The sequence below is a fragment of the Salmo trutta genome, chromosome 40 (genome assembly GCF_901001165.1).
Source record: "Salmo trutta chromosome 40, fSalTru1.1, whole genome shotgun sequence".
NCBI lineage: Eukaryota > Metazoa > Chordata > Actinopteri > Salmoniformes > Salmonidae > Salmo > Salmo trutta.
Window position 1 is genome coordinate 15890772 of NC_042996.1, and position 16375 is coordinate 15907146.

General features: G+C 45.3%; 1 protein-coding gene across 1 annotated transcript in view; it reads left to right on the forward strand.

Moving 5' to 3' along the window:
* Positions 1–16375, forward strand: part of LOC115180528 (cadherin-like and PC-esterase domain-containing protein 1) — a 78212-nt gene that overhangs the window by 25226 nt on the left and 36611 nt on the right. The window contains exons 4-11 of the mRNA XM_029742687.1: positions 69–150; positions 4579–4663; positions 4813–4945; positions 11185–11315; positions 11413–11488; positions 13355–13519; positions 13673–13777; positions 15554–15708. Of these exons, the coding sequence (XP_029598547.1) occupies positions 69–150; positions 4579–4663; positions 4813–4945; positions 11185–11315; positions 11413–11488; positions 13355–13519; positions 13673–13777; positions 15554–15708 (932 nt within the window). The remainder of the gene's footprint in view (positions 1–68; positions 151–4578; positions 4664–4812; positions 4946–11184; positions 11316–11412; positions 11489–13354; positions 13520–13672; positions 13778–15553; positions 15709–16375) is intronic.

A 16375-nucleotide genomic window follows, 5' to 3' on the forward strand; every position in this document is an offset into this window, starting at 1 on the left:
ACTTCAAACAAGTCCAATAACATTCGTTGCCTTTTGGATCCACTGGATCCAATCTGTCATTTCCTCAGGTCAACATGATACCTGGGCTGGTGGGTGCCTTCTCTGATGTGGACGGGCTCTGTCGCTTCCAGACAGACAGCCGGCTAGCAGGTGAGTCTACAGGTGGAGCGCTGAGTGATACACGAGATCTGGGCCGTGTTCATTATGCACCAAACTGAAGAAAACTGACTGAAACGGGGGAGACTTGTCCAATAAGAAACGTTGAAAACATTTTCAGTTGTGTGCCCTGATGAACACGACCTAGGTGAGTCATCACCTGTTTCCAGACAATCTTTAGTTTTCAGGCGAGCTCTTTGAGTTCCTTAAAGTAGAGATTTGGGCCGTTGCTAGCAGACATTTAAATACAGATGTTTTTTTTTTGGAAATTACCCATACGTAATTAGACTTGTATAACTTGTATAAATTGATGTACTTATCGTACTATTAAAGTTGTATCCGTGGAAAAAGTAGATGATTAGCTGAAGATGAATTTTGGAGAAGATACATGGTTGTCATGACTTCCACCGAAGGTGGCTCCTCTCCCTGTTCAGGCGGTGCTCGGCGGTCGTCGTCGCCGGCCTACTAGCTGCCACCGATCCCATTTTCCTTTTCGTTTGTGTCTGTCTGTTTTTTCACACTTGTGTTCAAGTTTAGTTGATTTCGGTGGGTTTATATACACCCCGCTGCAGGCTAGGCTTTGTGCGGGATTATTTGTTGTGTATTTGCATGTAAGGGGTGCGTGCCTGCACCACGGGGTTTCGTTTATATTTTCGGTAAATGTTTACCGTGTGATTACGAGACTTTGTTTGTGGAGTCGAGGTTTCTCCTCCGTGTGCGAAGTTTATTCCCTGTGGGTGGCGACTACGTTTGTGCGTGTTTTCCCATTTGTTTGTATTGTGCTTTCGGGATCGCCGGATTAAACGTTGTGTGCCACTGGAACTTCTCTGCTCTCCTGCTCCTGATTCCTACACCCCCCCCCCTACTAGGAGGCATTGTTACAGTGGTTTGTTTTGTTCAAAGGGTTGCAGGGCTTTTATACATCTCTCTGTCACGCCCTGACCTTAGATTGCCGTTTATTTTCTCTTTTTTGGGATAGGTCAGGGTGTTATGTGGGGTGGGCATTCTATGCCATTCTATGTTTTCTATTTCTTTGTGTTCAGCCGAGTGTGGTACCTAATCAGAGGCAGCTGTCTATCGTTGTCTCTGATTAGGAATCATACTTAGGCAGCCCTTTTTTTCCCCCCACCTTCTGTTGTGGGATCTTGTTTTTGTACAGCTTAGTTAGCCTACAGAACGTGACGTTCGTTTTCCATTGTTTTGATTTAGTGTTCTGAGTTAAATAAAGAAATATCATGAGTACTTACCACGCTGCGCTTTGGTCTACTTCTCCCTACGACGAGCATCACAGAAGATCCCACCACAAAAGGACCAAGCAGCGTGCCCAGGAGGAGCAGGGATCCTGGGCCAGGGAAAGGAGAGAGTGGAGGACGTCCTGGACCTGGGAGGAGGTAATGGCAGGGGACAAGACCCTGCCATGGAAGCAGGTGGAGACAGCGAGCGAGGAACGGCAACGTTACGAGGAACTAGCACGGCAACGATGGATGCACGAAAGGCGGGGGGGGGGCACACGGGGAGATTGGCAGAGTCAGGGTGGAGACCTGAGCCAACTCCCCATGCTTACCGTGGGGAGCGTATGAACAGTCAGGCACCGTGTCTGCGCCCCGCATTTGCCAGGCTAAACTGAGCGTTCAACCAGGAAGGATTATGCCAGCTCAGCGCTCCTGGTCTCCAGTATGCCTCCTCGGTCCAGGATATCCTGCGCCAGTTCTACGCACTGTGTCGCCAGTGCGCCTGCACAGCCCAGTTCGTCCTGTGCCAGCGCCCCTCACTTGCCGGGCTAAAGTAAGCATACAGCCAGGACGGGTTGTGCCAGCTCTACGCTCGAGGCCTTCAGTGCACCTCCACGGTCCAGTATATCCTGTGCCTCCTCCTCGCACTCACCCAGAACGCCTCCCCAGTCCAGTACGTCCTGTGCCTGCTCCTCACACTCGCCCTGAGGTGCGTGTTACCAGTCTGGTGCCACCTGTGCCAGCCCCACGCATCAGGCCTCCAGTGCGCCTTCCCAGTCCAGAGCTTCCGGCGACAGTTCCCAGTCCAGAGCTTCCGGCGACAGTTCCCAGTCCAGAGCTTCCGGCAACGTGTTACAGTCCGGAACCTCCTGAGGCGGCCTACAGTCCGGAACCTCCTGAGACGGCCTGCAGCCCAGAGTCTTCAGCGGCGGTCGGCAGTCCAGAGTCTTCAGCGGCGGTCGGCAGTCCAGAGTCTTCAGCGGCGGTCGGCAGTCCAGAGTCTTCAGCGGCGGTCGGCAGTCCAGAGTCTTCAGCGGCGGTCGGCAGTCCAGAGTCTTCAGCGGCGGTCGGCAGTCCAGAGTCTTCAGCGGCTGTCGGCAGTCCAGAGTCTTCAGCGGCGGTCGGCAGTCCAGAGTCTTCAGCGGCTGTCGGCAGTCCAGAGTCTTCAGCGGCCATCGGCAGTCCAGAACCTCCAGCGGGGATTTCCAGTTCTGAGCCTCCGGCGATGATCCACGGTTTGGTTCCTCCGGTGACACAAAAGCGGAGGGATCAGCGGGCAGAGTGGGGGCTATGCCCCGAACCAGAGCTGCCTCCAAGAGTAGATGCCCAACCGGACCCTCCCCTATAGGTTCAGGTTTGCGGCCGGGAGTCCGCACCTTTGGGGGGGTACTGTCACGCCCTGACCTTAGATTGCCGTTTATTTTCTCTTTTTTGGGTTAGGTCAGGGTGGGATGTGGGGTGGGCATTCTATGCCATTCTATGTTTTCTATTTTTTTATGTTCAGCCGAGTGTGGTTCCTAATCAAAGGCAGCTGTCTATCATTGTCTCTGATTAGGAATCATACTTAGGCAGCCCTTTTTTCCACCTTCTGTTGTGGGATCTTGTTTTTGTACAGCTTAGTGAAAGCCTGCAGAACGTGACGCTCGTTTTCCATTGTTTATTGTTTTGATTTAGTGTTCTGAGTTAAATAAAGAAATATCATGAGCACTTACCACGCTGCGCTTTGGTCTACTTCTCCCTACGATGAGCGTCACACTCTCGCTATAGTTCGCCTTTCTGAGAAGCCCAAAATAAGATGGAATTTTTATTATCACAGTAACGATCGGGTGAGAGCTTGTTAATAATGACCCAATGCATCTCTGCTTATATTCGTCCTCCTTTTGAACCACATGAAAAGAAAGATGATGGATTGAGTGAGTGAGGAGCTTTGGGCGAAAATATATAAGTGCGTCAAGGGCACTTATCTTCATTATAACTCAGAAGGAAGATACTGACAACCAATGGGCTTGACGAAGATAGTAACTGAGGGCCCTCTGTGTGATCTCCTCTACCTCTTTACTCTTTGTTTAGTGTCTCTTCCCTGTCTCCCACTTCTATAACAATATTGTCCTTTCTTTTTGGCTCGTCTCCAACACAAATGTTGACATTGGTGCAGTCCCGGTTGAAGGCTGGTGTCTCCTCCTCAATTGCCCCCTTTCACCTTGAAGTTCTGCAGACCCCCTCACAGCCCTTCTTCAGTTCTTTTTGACCGCCCACACCCCTCTTCCTTAGACCAGGACCCAGGTCTCTGCCCGCCCTTTGTTTGAGAACATCCTTTATTTTACAAAAGGCAGAGTGAATCTGACTGACGCAGGCACAACCAACAATCACTGCCATGTTACAGGAGGAGAGGAGGGACAGGGGGGTCTGTTTCCTGGTTTGGGCCTAATACAGTGTTGTGTGGTTTCAGGGAATACAGTGTTGTGTGGTTTCAGGGAATACAGTGTTGTGCGGTTTGGTTTTCTCCGTCTTTCAGATTTAGTCTAGCACCATTAGAACTTGGAAATATTGAACGTTAGATTGTGATTCAGATGTCATATGGGAGGGATGTGAATTACCAGTAGAAGTGATTTGAATTTGAGTGTTTTGTTCATCCTTCTCTGGCCAGTGATTTGAGTCCGGGGGATGTGAGCGGAGTTGGGATCAAGCCCAGGACTGATAGTGATTTGGGCCTTAGAGCACACACCCTCTCTCTACACGCTTCCACTGGTGGAGAATTTCATTAGCAGTACAGTGCCAGAGAATGACAACACACTCTCACTCCCTCCCACTGGGCACACACTGGTTGAATCAACGTTGTTTCCAGGTCATTTCAATGAAATTACGTTGAACCAACGTGGATTCAACGTTGAATTGGCTGTGCCCAGTGGGCTGTCGAAATGCAAAGTGAAGCGTGTATAGGGGTTGACACTTATTAGGCAAGGACACACACACAGCTGCTCTGCTATTTCATAACTCATAACCAGCACAAGAGATGCAAACTCAGCAAAAATAAACTGCTTTACTCCACCTCGGATAACGGCCCTGATGACAACCCCTTGTGACAGTCTAGGATAGATGCTAAATTCAACCGTCTCTGTCGTCACTAGTTATAGATTAATGTCTGTCATCACTTGTGTGTGTGTTTCTCTGTTTCCGTGTTTTGTTTCAGGGCTGGCATTACACATAAATCCATCTGCCTGTGGATCGCCCCGCACCAAGCTGGGAGATGTTCGTGATGTGGCACAGGGTGATTGGTCAGTCAACTCTGCCAGTAACAACACGTTTACCTTAGTCGAAACTTACAGCTAGCTCAATTATGTTCAAGTGTCTCTATTCGCTCGTTGAAATAAATGGGTTTGATTTTCTTAGCTAATGTTATTGTTGTTGTTTTCCCTTCCCTTAGGAACCCAGCTATCCCCACACTTAATTTGGTGACAGTTTATGTCCTGGTCACCTCAGTAACGCCACTCACAGCCTTTCTTCATCACACGGGCCTGGTCAGGACAAGCGAAGACACGGACAGCCACACCACACAGGTACTGAGGACCCTATTCAATCTAATCTGTTCACCAGGTATCTGGGGATATAGATTCATTATATTCAATGTGATATATATATATATATATATTAGTACCAGTCTGTCACGTCCTGACCATAGTAAGATGTTATTTTCTATGGTAGAGTAGGTCAGGGCGTGACGGGGTGTTTTGTGTTTTCTATGTTTTCTATTTCTATGTTCTTAGGTTCTAGTTTTTGTATTTCTATGTTGGTTTGTTTGGGATGATCTCCAATTGGAGGCAGCTGGTCCTCGTTGTCTCTAATTGGAGATCATACTTAAGTAGGGGTTTTTCTTCCTGGGTTTTGTGGGTGATTATTTTTGAGTGGTGTTAGTTTCTCCTCTGCGTCATGGTTTGTTGTGTTGTCAATTCAGTTTATTTATGTATTGCAAAGTTTCACAGATTAAATAAAATGTGGAACTACACACACGCTGCACCTTGGTCCTCTCCTTTTGACAGCCGTGACACAGTCAAAAGTTTGGACACACCTACTCATTTATTTTTACTACTAGAATAATAGTGAAGACATCAAAACTATGAAATAAAACATATGGAATCATGTACAGTAGTAACTGAAAAAGTGTTAACAAATCTAAATATATTTTATTTTTGAGATTCTTCAAAGTAGCCACCTTTTGCCTTGATGACAGCTTGGCACACTCTTGGCATACTCTCAACCAGCTTCATGAGGTAGTCACCTGGAATGCATTTCAATTAATAGGTGTGCCTTGTTAAAAGTTCATTTATGGAATTTCTTTCCTTCTTAATGTGTTTGAGCCAATCAGTTGTGTTGTGACAAGGTAGGGGTGGTATATCGAAGATAGCCAAATTTGGCATGAACATGCCATAATATTATGGCATGAACAGCTCAAATAAGCAAAGAGAAACGATAGTCCACAACAGTGCAAATTAACCACTACTAAACGACAACAATAATAATAAGAGACTTGCTTGGGCCAAAAAACACGATCAGTGGACACTACACCGGTGGAAAATTGTCGTTTGGGCTGATGAGTCCAAATTTGAAATTTTTGGTTCCAACCGCTGTGTCTTTGTGAGATGCAGAGTAGGTAAACGGATGATCACCGCATGTGTGGTTCCCACCGTGAAGCATGGAGGCGTGATGGTGTGGGGATGGTGTGAGGGTGCTTTGCTGGTGACACTGTCTGTGATTTATTTAGAATTCAAGGCACACTTAACCAGCATGGCTACCACAGCATTCTGCAGCGATATGCCATCCCATCTGGTTTGCACTTAGTGGGAATATCATTTGTTTTTCAACAAGACAATGACCCAAACACACCTCCAGGCTGTGTAAGGGCTATTTGACCAAGGAGAGTGATGGAGTGCTGCATCAGATGACGTGGCCTCCACAATCCCCCGACCTCAACCCAATTGAGATTGTTTGGACCGCCGAGTGAAGGAAAAGCAGCCAACAAGTGCTCAGCATATGTCGGAACTCCTTCAAGACTGTTGTAAAAGCATTCCTCATGAAGCTGGTTGAGAGAATGCCAAGAGTGTGCAAAGCTGTCATCAAGGCAAAGGGTGGCTACTTTGAAGAATCGGTTTATCACTTTTTTGGTTGCTACATGATTCCATATGTGTTATTTCATAGTTTTGATGTCTTCACTATTATTCTACAATGTATAAATAAAGAAAAACCATTGAATGAGTAGGTGTGTCCAAACTTTTGACTGGTGTGTATATATATGTACGCTACTGTTCAAAAGTTTGGGGTCACTTAGAAATGTCCTTGTTTTTGAAAGAAAACCCAAAAAATTGTATCCATTAAAATAACATCAAAATGATCAGAACTACAGTGTAGACATTGTTAATGTTGTAAATGACTATTGTAGCTGGAAACGGCTGATTTGTAATAGAATAACTACATAGGCGTACAGAGGCCCATTATCAGCAACCATCACTCTTGTGTTCCAATGGCACGTTGTGTTAGCTTATCAAGTTTATCATTTTAAAAGGCTAATTGATCATTAGAAAACCCTTTTGCAATTATGTTAGCACAACTGAAAACTGTTGTTCTGATTAAAGAAACAATACAACTGGCCTTCTTAGACTAGTTGAGTATCTGGAGCATCAGCATTTGTGGGTTCTATTACAGGCTCAAAATGGCCACAACAAAGAACTTTCTTCTGAAACTCGTCAGTCTATTCTTGTTCTGAGAAATGAAGGCTATTCCATGCGAGAAATTGCCAAGAAACTGAAGATCTCGTACAACGCTATGTGCTACTCCCTTCACAGGACAGCGCAAACTGGCTCTAAGCAGAATAGAAAGAAGAGTGGGAGGCCTGGTGCACAACTGAGCAAGAGGACAAGTACATTGGAGTGTCTAGTTTGACAAACAGAAGCCTCACAAGTCCTCAACTGGCAGCTTCATTAAATGGTACCCGCAAACACCAGTCTCAACGTCAGCAGTGAAGAGGCGACTCCGGGATGCTGGCCTTCTAGGCAGAGTGTTTCCATTCAGATCCAGCGACCAGAATCTTAGATGTAGTTTATATGCTCAGAACCTCTATACTTCATCCAAAAATGGGGTTTCTTTCTTTCAAAAACAAGGACATTTCAAAGTGACCCCAAACTTTTGAACGGTAGTGTGTATATATAACCTATTTTATTGAATGTAGCCCTGAGTTCTTGATAAAGCTGGACCTACAGTCAACATAGTAAAGATCTCAAGCTATACACTGAGCTATGCCTTTTAGAAAACTCTTGTTTCTTCCTTCCTTCTCTCCAGAATGTTTGTGCTGCGTATTTTCTCCATGTGGTGTTGATTAGGCTGTTACAGCTGTGTAGTGGGAGGGTTGTGTGGTAGCTGGCTAAGTACGTTCCTAGCATATTGCTCCTAAATGAGCTTAGGGCTTTCAATTCACACTGTGCTGCAAACAGACCAAGTGGATGCACATGCAGTATAATGGCTAGATTAGATATATTGCTATGATGGAACATAATGTTTTTGATATTTATTTTCTCCAGTTATTTCTTAAAGTTACATGCAGGCCTAATGTTGTTTTTGTGCTTCTTTAGTCGTAAACATGCTGAAATATTGGAGCATGTGCAAACGCAAACACACCACACACACACAAAACTAATGCCAGAACTGTCTCTCTGTGGCAGAAACACAGTAAATCATAGTGTTCCTTTCCAATAACCCAACATTCCACTCTGTTATACCAATCAACTATCGACTCTTATCCAATCTCAAATCTCTTCTGACTAGTTAACCTCTCATTGACATCTACGTGTCTCTGAAACTCAAAGCTGCGCCACCAAATGACCAAAACCATGCCAAATATCTGGAGCTCTGAACGTCCTGATCCTACTGCCCTGATGTTGTCTCCGGAGACTCCCCGTCCCTTTTTAAAAGGCCCTGTTAGTGTTCAGTGTGTGTTCGTGCGTGCGTGTATGCCCGTGCATGTGTTGTGGACTAGCCAACCACATGCTTCGGATTTGAGCACAGTAATGCCTGATTCCCAACCCTGGCCAACCATCACTCACTGGCACACTATTGGGATTATCTCAAATGAAATCTGTCTCTGTCAGATGAAATGTAATCTAACTAGATTACATCTATTAGATGTAATGGGACTGAGAGTGAGAGTGGTTGGCGTTTTCTGTCATATGAAAGCTGGGGTTGTGGATTAGTGAATGTGGATTATTACTGCCACCTGTTGGAACAGAGTATTACAGTTTTTTCCCAACTGCTTACACACGTTTTCAAAACTGTCTCCTTTTTTCAAAACTCTACACACAATTCCCAAAACTGCACACACAAAATGCCTCACTTCTCCTTCAAAATGTAACACTGCATTCAAAATGCCATAAACACATGTCAGAATGAAGCATTTGCATCAAATGGCAAACACTGCTTTCATAATAGTACATTTTTGGATATACCATGTAAACACTGTTCTAAATCTAAAGCTCTTTGGTCTTTCATAGGCTTATATCTACATTTCAATACAATGTTCTACAGTGAAAGTAATCTGCTGAGAGGGGTAACAAGTACACTGTAAACACCAATGCAATGTAGAAACAGAAAATATTAGGACAAACATTACTGTTGTATACAGTAGCATACAACAAAACGATAAACATAGGTAAACCAAAAGTATATTCTTTAGAATACAGTAAAGAACACAATTGGGTGTGTGTGGGGGGTCCCGGGGCGGGGCAGTCCAGGAATTGGTAGGGGGGGGGGCAGTCACCAGTGCTAAGCTACGCTTCATCTCTTCTCCGGGCTGGATCTGGCCACAATAATTCGTCCACATCACAAGATACGTTTTCTCTTGCCAAACATCAAAGGAAGCATCTCGTAGCATGGCGTATCCAACCTCTATGTCCCCACATGCGTCCTCCATTGCCTGGAGAAGCGGCATGCGGGCATAGGGTTTGCGATCATACACTTTCCAGCGCCAGGCTGAGAAGAATTCCTCTATGGGATTAAGAAAAGGTGAGTATGTGGGTAGGTACAAAACTACAAATTGTGGATGGGTGGCAAACCAGTTTTGGACCAGAACAGCCCGGTGAAAACTAACATTGTCCCATAAAACCACAAATCTAGCAGGCTCCTGATCTGGATCAGGGACAAGCATTGTGTAAATTGCATCCAGAAAAGTGAGCATATGGCCAGTGTGGCATTGTGATGGAGGACCCCGTTTTGAGTGATGGCAGCACACAGTTATATTACCCCCATGCTGTCCAGGGACATTGGTAATTGCCCTCTGTCCTATTACATTTCTTCCGCGGTGCCTGGTTTAGGTGAGGTTGAAGCCAACCTCATCCACATAAATAAATTGCGAATTACATGGGCATCCAGCTCCAATACTCTCTAACAGACAAAAAGATATACAGATGAGTAAATATGGTATGTCTGAAGTACTGGAAGTAGTGTTGCATACATACCTCTACAAAGTCATGTCGCATATTCTTGACTGTCAGAGTTTCTCTCAAATGGCACCTTGTAAAGTTGTTTCATCGTCACTCGGTGCCGTTGGAAGATGCGTTGTATGGTCGACAGGCTTACAGCATTGATGTTGTTAAATATGGTGTCATTATTGAAGATATGCTCTCTTATCTCTCGAATCCTAATTGCATTGTTGGCCAAAACCATATTTATAATTGCAGTGTCTTGTACATCTGTAAACAAGCGTCCTCCATGATCTCTTTGCCTTTCCACTCTGTACAGAATTCAAACACAGTATGTGTTCAGCATAGGAACTGTAAACAATGTACACAAAAAGGTAGTACAGCATGATAACCAACCTCATTCATTCAATGCAGTGCAGTAAATGGATGGCTTAGAGTTACAAATGTTTATGCAATACTATGCAGTCATATGTATTTTACAGTACATTACTGTAATGCTAAAATAGTCATTAGGTAGTTGCATACCTGTTCTCATTTCTGAAGGTTTGAATTATGGACGCCACTGTAAATCGACTCAAGTTGGGCTGGACTCTCAGTCCAGCCTCATGGTCAAACCGTGGTTGATCACATGATCAACAAGTGTTGCCCTAATCTCATCAGAGATGGCTCTCCCTCCTACTCCTCTTGCTCTCTGTCCATTGTTGGCATCCATTGTTCAAGACAGGTAATCTGACCTTTGACCTATTTATAGGCCTATACTACAGTAAAGCAGTGATTGGTTAGCGATCAGTTAAGCAATTAGTGTTTGTACATGTGAGGAGTGTGTGTGTGACCTGGTGAATAAGTGTAGCATTTTGACTGGTTGTGTTTGGAAAAGGAAAGCAAGTCACTTCCTGTTAGATTTTTGTGTTTTTGTTAGAGAATTGTGTGTAGTGTTTTGAAAAAAGTGTTTTATGCAATTGACAACTGAGTCAAAGGCTGAGAAATAGCTTATGGTTTTGGATATTTGGTGTGTAGTTTTGCACTTTGAGTGAGAGGTTTCAAAAATCGTGTGACATGAAAAGATTTTGTGTGTAAGCATATTACATTTACATGGAATCTCTCCATACGAGCGCAAATCAGTTATTGCTTTGACTGATATTGAGGTGTTATAATTAAGTTGGAATCTATCCAACTCTGCTGGGTACAGACTTTAACTTCTTCAGACTTTTTTAACACTGACAACACTTCTTCTTTATCCCCCCTCTCTCTTTCTCTATCGCTTTTTCTCTCTCACTCTTTGTCTTTCTTTTTTTCACCCTCGCTTTCTCCTTCTCTTCATCGCTCTCTCGCAGCTCAAGCCCTTTCTTCTCCAGCAGCTGGGTCCTGTTGCGTCCCACGAGGCATTGGACCATGTGAAGGAGGTCATAGGTCAGGTGTTGATGGCGGCAGCATTGACCAATGAGGAGCCTAGCTCTCGGCACAGGTTAGCCAGCCTCGGATCAACCTCCCAACTGTTCAATTATTAATCTCTGTGCATCATTCTGATTTGTCACTATTCTATGTGACTGTTTGTCCTGTAGGTGGTGTCTCCTGTGTTTCCAGCTGATGACATTCACTCTTCAGTTCAGTGGTTCCCTTCTACCTGTCATAGTGAAGGTAAGAGGGGGTTATTGCTGGGTCGGCACATTGCTACTGTAGCCGGTCTCTACTGATGGTTTTTTAAAGTAGTCACTAGGTGGCGCCATAAGACTGTGATACCAGCTTCATTCAAAGACAGCAACATACGTTATATATAAAAAGATACCTTCAAATGAGTGGATTCAGCTATTTCAGCCTCACCCGTTGCTGACAGCTTGAGCACACAGCCATGCAATCTCCATAGACAAACATTGGCAGTATAATGGCCTTACTGTAGAGCTCAGTGACTTTCAATGTGGCACCGTCATAGGATGCCACCTTTCCAACAAGTCAGTTCGTCAAATGTCTGCCCTGCTAGAGCTGCCCCGGTCAACTGTTTGTGCTGTTATTGTGAAGTGGAAACTTCTAAGAGTAACAACGGTTCAGCCGCGAAGTGGTAGATCACACAAGCTCACAGAATGGGGCCGCCGAGTGCTGAAGCGCGTAGCGCGTAAAAATCGTCTGTCTTCATTTGCAACACTCACTACTGAGTTCCAAACGGCCTTTGGAAACAACGTCAGCACAAGAACTGTTCGTCGGGAGCTTCATGAAACGGGTTTCCATGGCCGAGCAGAAGCACACAAGCCTAGGTTTACCACGTCGGCTGGGTGGTGTAAAGCTCGCCGCCATTGGAGTGATGAATCACGCTTTACCATCTGGCAGTCCGACGAACGAATCTGGGTTTGGTGGATGCCAGGAGAACGCTACCTGCCCCAATGCATAGTGCCAACTGTAGAGCTTCATGGAGGAGGAATAATGGACTGGGGCTGTTTCATGGTTTGGGCCCCTTAGTTCCAGTGAAGGGAAATCTTAACACTACAGTATACAATGACATTCTAGACGATTCTGTGCTTCTAACTTTGTGGCAACGGTTTGGGGAAGGCCCTTTCCTGTTTCAGCATGACTATGTGCACAAAGCGAGGTCCATACAGAAATGGTTTGTTCAGATCGGTGTGGAAGTACTTGACTGGCATACACAAAGCCTTGACCTCAACCCCATCGAACACCTTTGGAATGAATTGGAACGCCGACTGAGCCAGGCCTAATCGCCCAACATCAGTGCCCGACCTCACTAATGCTCTTGTGGCTGAATGAAAGTAATGTTCCAACATCTAGTGGAAAGCCTTCCCAGAAGAGTGGAGGCTGTTCTAGCAGCAAAGGGAGGACCAACTAGATATTAATGCCCATGATTTTGGAATGAGATGTTCGACGAGCAGGTGTCCACATACTTTTGGTCATGTAGTGTAACTTCCGAGTTTAGCAGAGAAGAGAGAGTCAGTATTTTAGCTGCTGTGCTGCATACATGTGGGTTGCATACAAACACACATGTGCACTCACACACGCACATACCCACGCATGCACACTGCTGAGTGATACAACTAGTCACAGTTATAAAAACCATTACACTTAAATGGCCTCCCTTGAAGTATTTGAATTGGTTTGACCCATAGATGCCTTCCCCTTTTTCCAGATTCCAAACATGGTGTCCATTGGTTCCACTCCTATAACCCGAGCCACCAATAAACATGATGATATTTCCTTCTATAGGCGGTATTGCCTGTTCCATGTACTCATCTTAGGTAGAGCAACATGTCTCGGTTTAATGTGACTAATTCCTTCCTTGATTTCCCCTCATTGCTTACACCTCTCCAATATGTTCATACCTCTTAAGTGTGAGTCAGGGTAGAGGGAAGGGAGCAGGTCATTGTGTTGGCATCCATTCATACATTTCCTAAGGTATTAAGATAACTAATGTATCCACTAGGTGGCAGAACGTGCTTACTCTCAGTACAGTCCCTTAATGAAAGCCATTGCTAAAAGTTTCCCTTAATCTCTGTCTGAAAGGCTGAGACTGACCTGCACTTTGATGGGCTGAGGGACCCAGGGTTTGACGGACAGATCACAAAAGAGTTCATCTTGGAAGATGCTCTTCTCTTCCTGCTCCCAGCACACAGTGGACAGGCCAGTCTGAAGAGCCCTTCACACACTGAGACAGACGATGGACAGAGGGTACTAAACAACCGTGTTTAACTTAATAAAGCACTCAATGCTATGAGGGCAATGACAATGGACTCCTTTTAACATGACAATTTCAGAGAGAAAGTTTTATGGATATTATAATTCCATTAACCTTCACAATTTGTTTTGTGTGTTTCTGGTCAGTATGGTGGCTGTGGGGGGACATACGGTCTCTGTCTACCAGAACACCAGACTCTCCTCCTCCTCCAGTTCCTCCGTCAGCTGAGGACACCAGGGCCATTTGATCTGGTACACCTCTATTCCACATTACTCTCTGTTATAGTGCATTCGGAAAGTTTTCAGACCCCTTCACTTTTTCCACATTTTGTCATGTTACAGCCTTATTCGAAAATCTTTTTTTCCCCTCATCAATCTACACACAATACCCCATAATGACAAAGCAAAAACAGGTTTTAGAAATTTGTGCAAATGTATAACATTTTTTAAACTGAAATATCACATTTACATAAGTATTCAGACCCTTTACTCAGTACTTTGTTGAAGCACCTTTGGCAGCGATTACAGCCTCGAGTCTTCTTGGGTATGACGCTACAATCTTGGCACACCTGTATTTGGGGAGTTTCTCCCATTCTTTTCTGCAGATCCTCTCCAGCTCTGTCAGGTTGGATGGGGAGCGTCGCTGCACAGCTATTTTCTGGTCTTTCCAGAGATGTTTGATCGGGTTCAAGTCCCGGCTCTGGCTGGGCCACTCAATGACATTCAGAGACATGTCCCAAAGCCACTCCTGCGTTGTCTTGGCTGTGTGCTTAGGGTTGTTGTCCTGTTGGAAGGTAAACCTTCACCCCAGTCTGAGGTCCTGAGCGCTCTGGAGCAGGTTTTCATCAAGGATCTCTCTCTGTACTTTGCTCCGTTCATCTTTCCCTCGATCCTGACAAGTCTCCCAGTCCCTGCCACAGCATGATGCTGCCACCACCATGCTTCACTGTAGGGATGGAATTGGCCAGGTGATGAGCGGTGCCTGGTTTCCTCCAGATGTAACGCTTGTCATTCAGGCCAAAGAGTTCAATCTTGGTTTCATTAGACCAGAGAATCTTATTTCTCATGGTCTGAGAGTCTTTAGGTGCGTTTTGGCAAACTCCAAGCGGGCTGTCATGTGCCTTTTACTGAGGAGTTGCTTCCATCTGGCCACTACCATAAAGGCCTGATTGGTGGAGTGCTGCAGAGATGGTTGTCCTTCTGGAAGGTTCTCCCATCTCCACAGATGAACTCCGGAGTTCTGTCAGAGTGACCATCGGGTTCTTGGTCACCTCCCTGACCAAGGCCCTTTTCACCTGATTGCTCAGTTTGGCTTGGCGTACAGCCCCAGGAAGAGTCTTGGTGGTTCAAAACTTATTCCATTAAAGAATGGTGTAGGCCACTGTGTTCTTGAAGACCTTCAATGATGCAGACATTTTTTGGTACCCTTCCCTAGATCTGTGCCTCGACACAATCCTGTCTCAGAGCTCTACGGACAATTCTTTCGACTTCATGGCTTGGTTTTTGCTCTGATATGCACTGGGAACTGTGGGACCATATATAGACATCTGTGTGTGCCTTTCCAAATCATGTCCAATCAATTGAATTTACCACAGGTGGACTCCAATCAAGTTGTAGAAACATCTCAAGTATGATCAATGGAAACAGGATGCACCTGAGCTCAATTTTGAGCCTCATAGCAAAGGGTCTAAATACTTATGTAAATAAGGTTTTTCAGTTTTTTATTTGTAATACATTTGCAAACATTTCTAAAAACCTGTTTTCGCTTTGTCAATATGGGGTATTGTGTGTAGATTGATGAGGGGAAACATTGATTTAATCCATTTTGGAATAAGGCTGTAACGTAATAAAATGTGGAAAAGGGGAAGGGGTCTGAGTACTTTCCGAATGCACTGTATAGAATATAACCAGAATAATTGTAAAGCATAATGTATTCAATGCTACAGAACACTTACAGTGGTTCCAGATTGTAATCATGTTATTTAGAGTGTCTGTATTCCCAGTAACTGAAAACCTGTCTATATCCAGCTTTATCCTGCAGCTTCTCCAGAGCGCTCTCCTATCCAAGACTTTCTGTTTCGATCGTTCCCTAGAGCAGAGGAGTCTGGGAGTGGGCGGCATTTCTCAGCATTGTTGGACAGAGTCTGTTCTCATTATACAGAGCAGAGGAACCAGACTTACAGGTGAGCACAGGCGTGCACACACACACACACACACACACACACACACACACACACACACATCAATCAGTTCACATGAGGTTCTGTTACCTTGCTCTATCCCCTTGCTGTTGTCTTACTCTCCATATATTTGGAAAGGATAGACCAAACAATTGAACAGACAAATGACTGGGCTGGGGGGAATAAAGCTTGGCTGAATTGAAGGATGTTTTTCATTCCCCAACCTCCCCTAAGCATCCCTTGATTAAGCCACTGGCGCATGTACGTTAGTCTGGCTGTAGCAGGAGAGAGGAGCTTCATGCCCATTCCACTCAGACTGGAACATAATTAGGTTAAATCCCTGCTTGGCTGGGTGCTGGCTCCACTGGCGGGCCCCATCCTTCCTCCCATCCTTCCCATGGCTGTGGCACAGAGCTGGGCTGCTGGCACTCAGAACACAGCCTCCCTCTGCCCTCGGGCTGGGTGGACTTCTGGTGCTGAGCACGGAGCTAGGAGCATGTAGCACGTTCACGGGCAGGAAACCAGGCGAAATTATGAGCATGATGGGAAGAAAGAATGGGAGGTAGTGGAGGAATGGGGATGGTAAGGGGTAGAGGAGGGGTTGGTGATGGAAGGGTTTGGAAGAGGACTGGAAGGGGGAACAGGGTGCTGGATGTGGGAAATGAAGAAA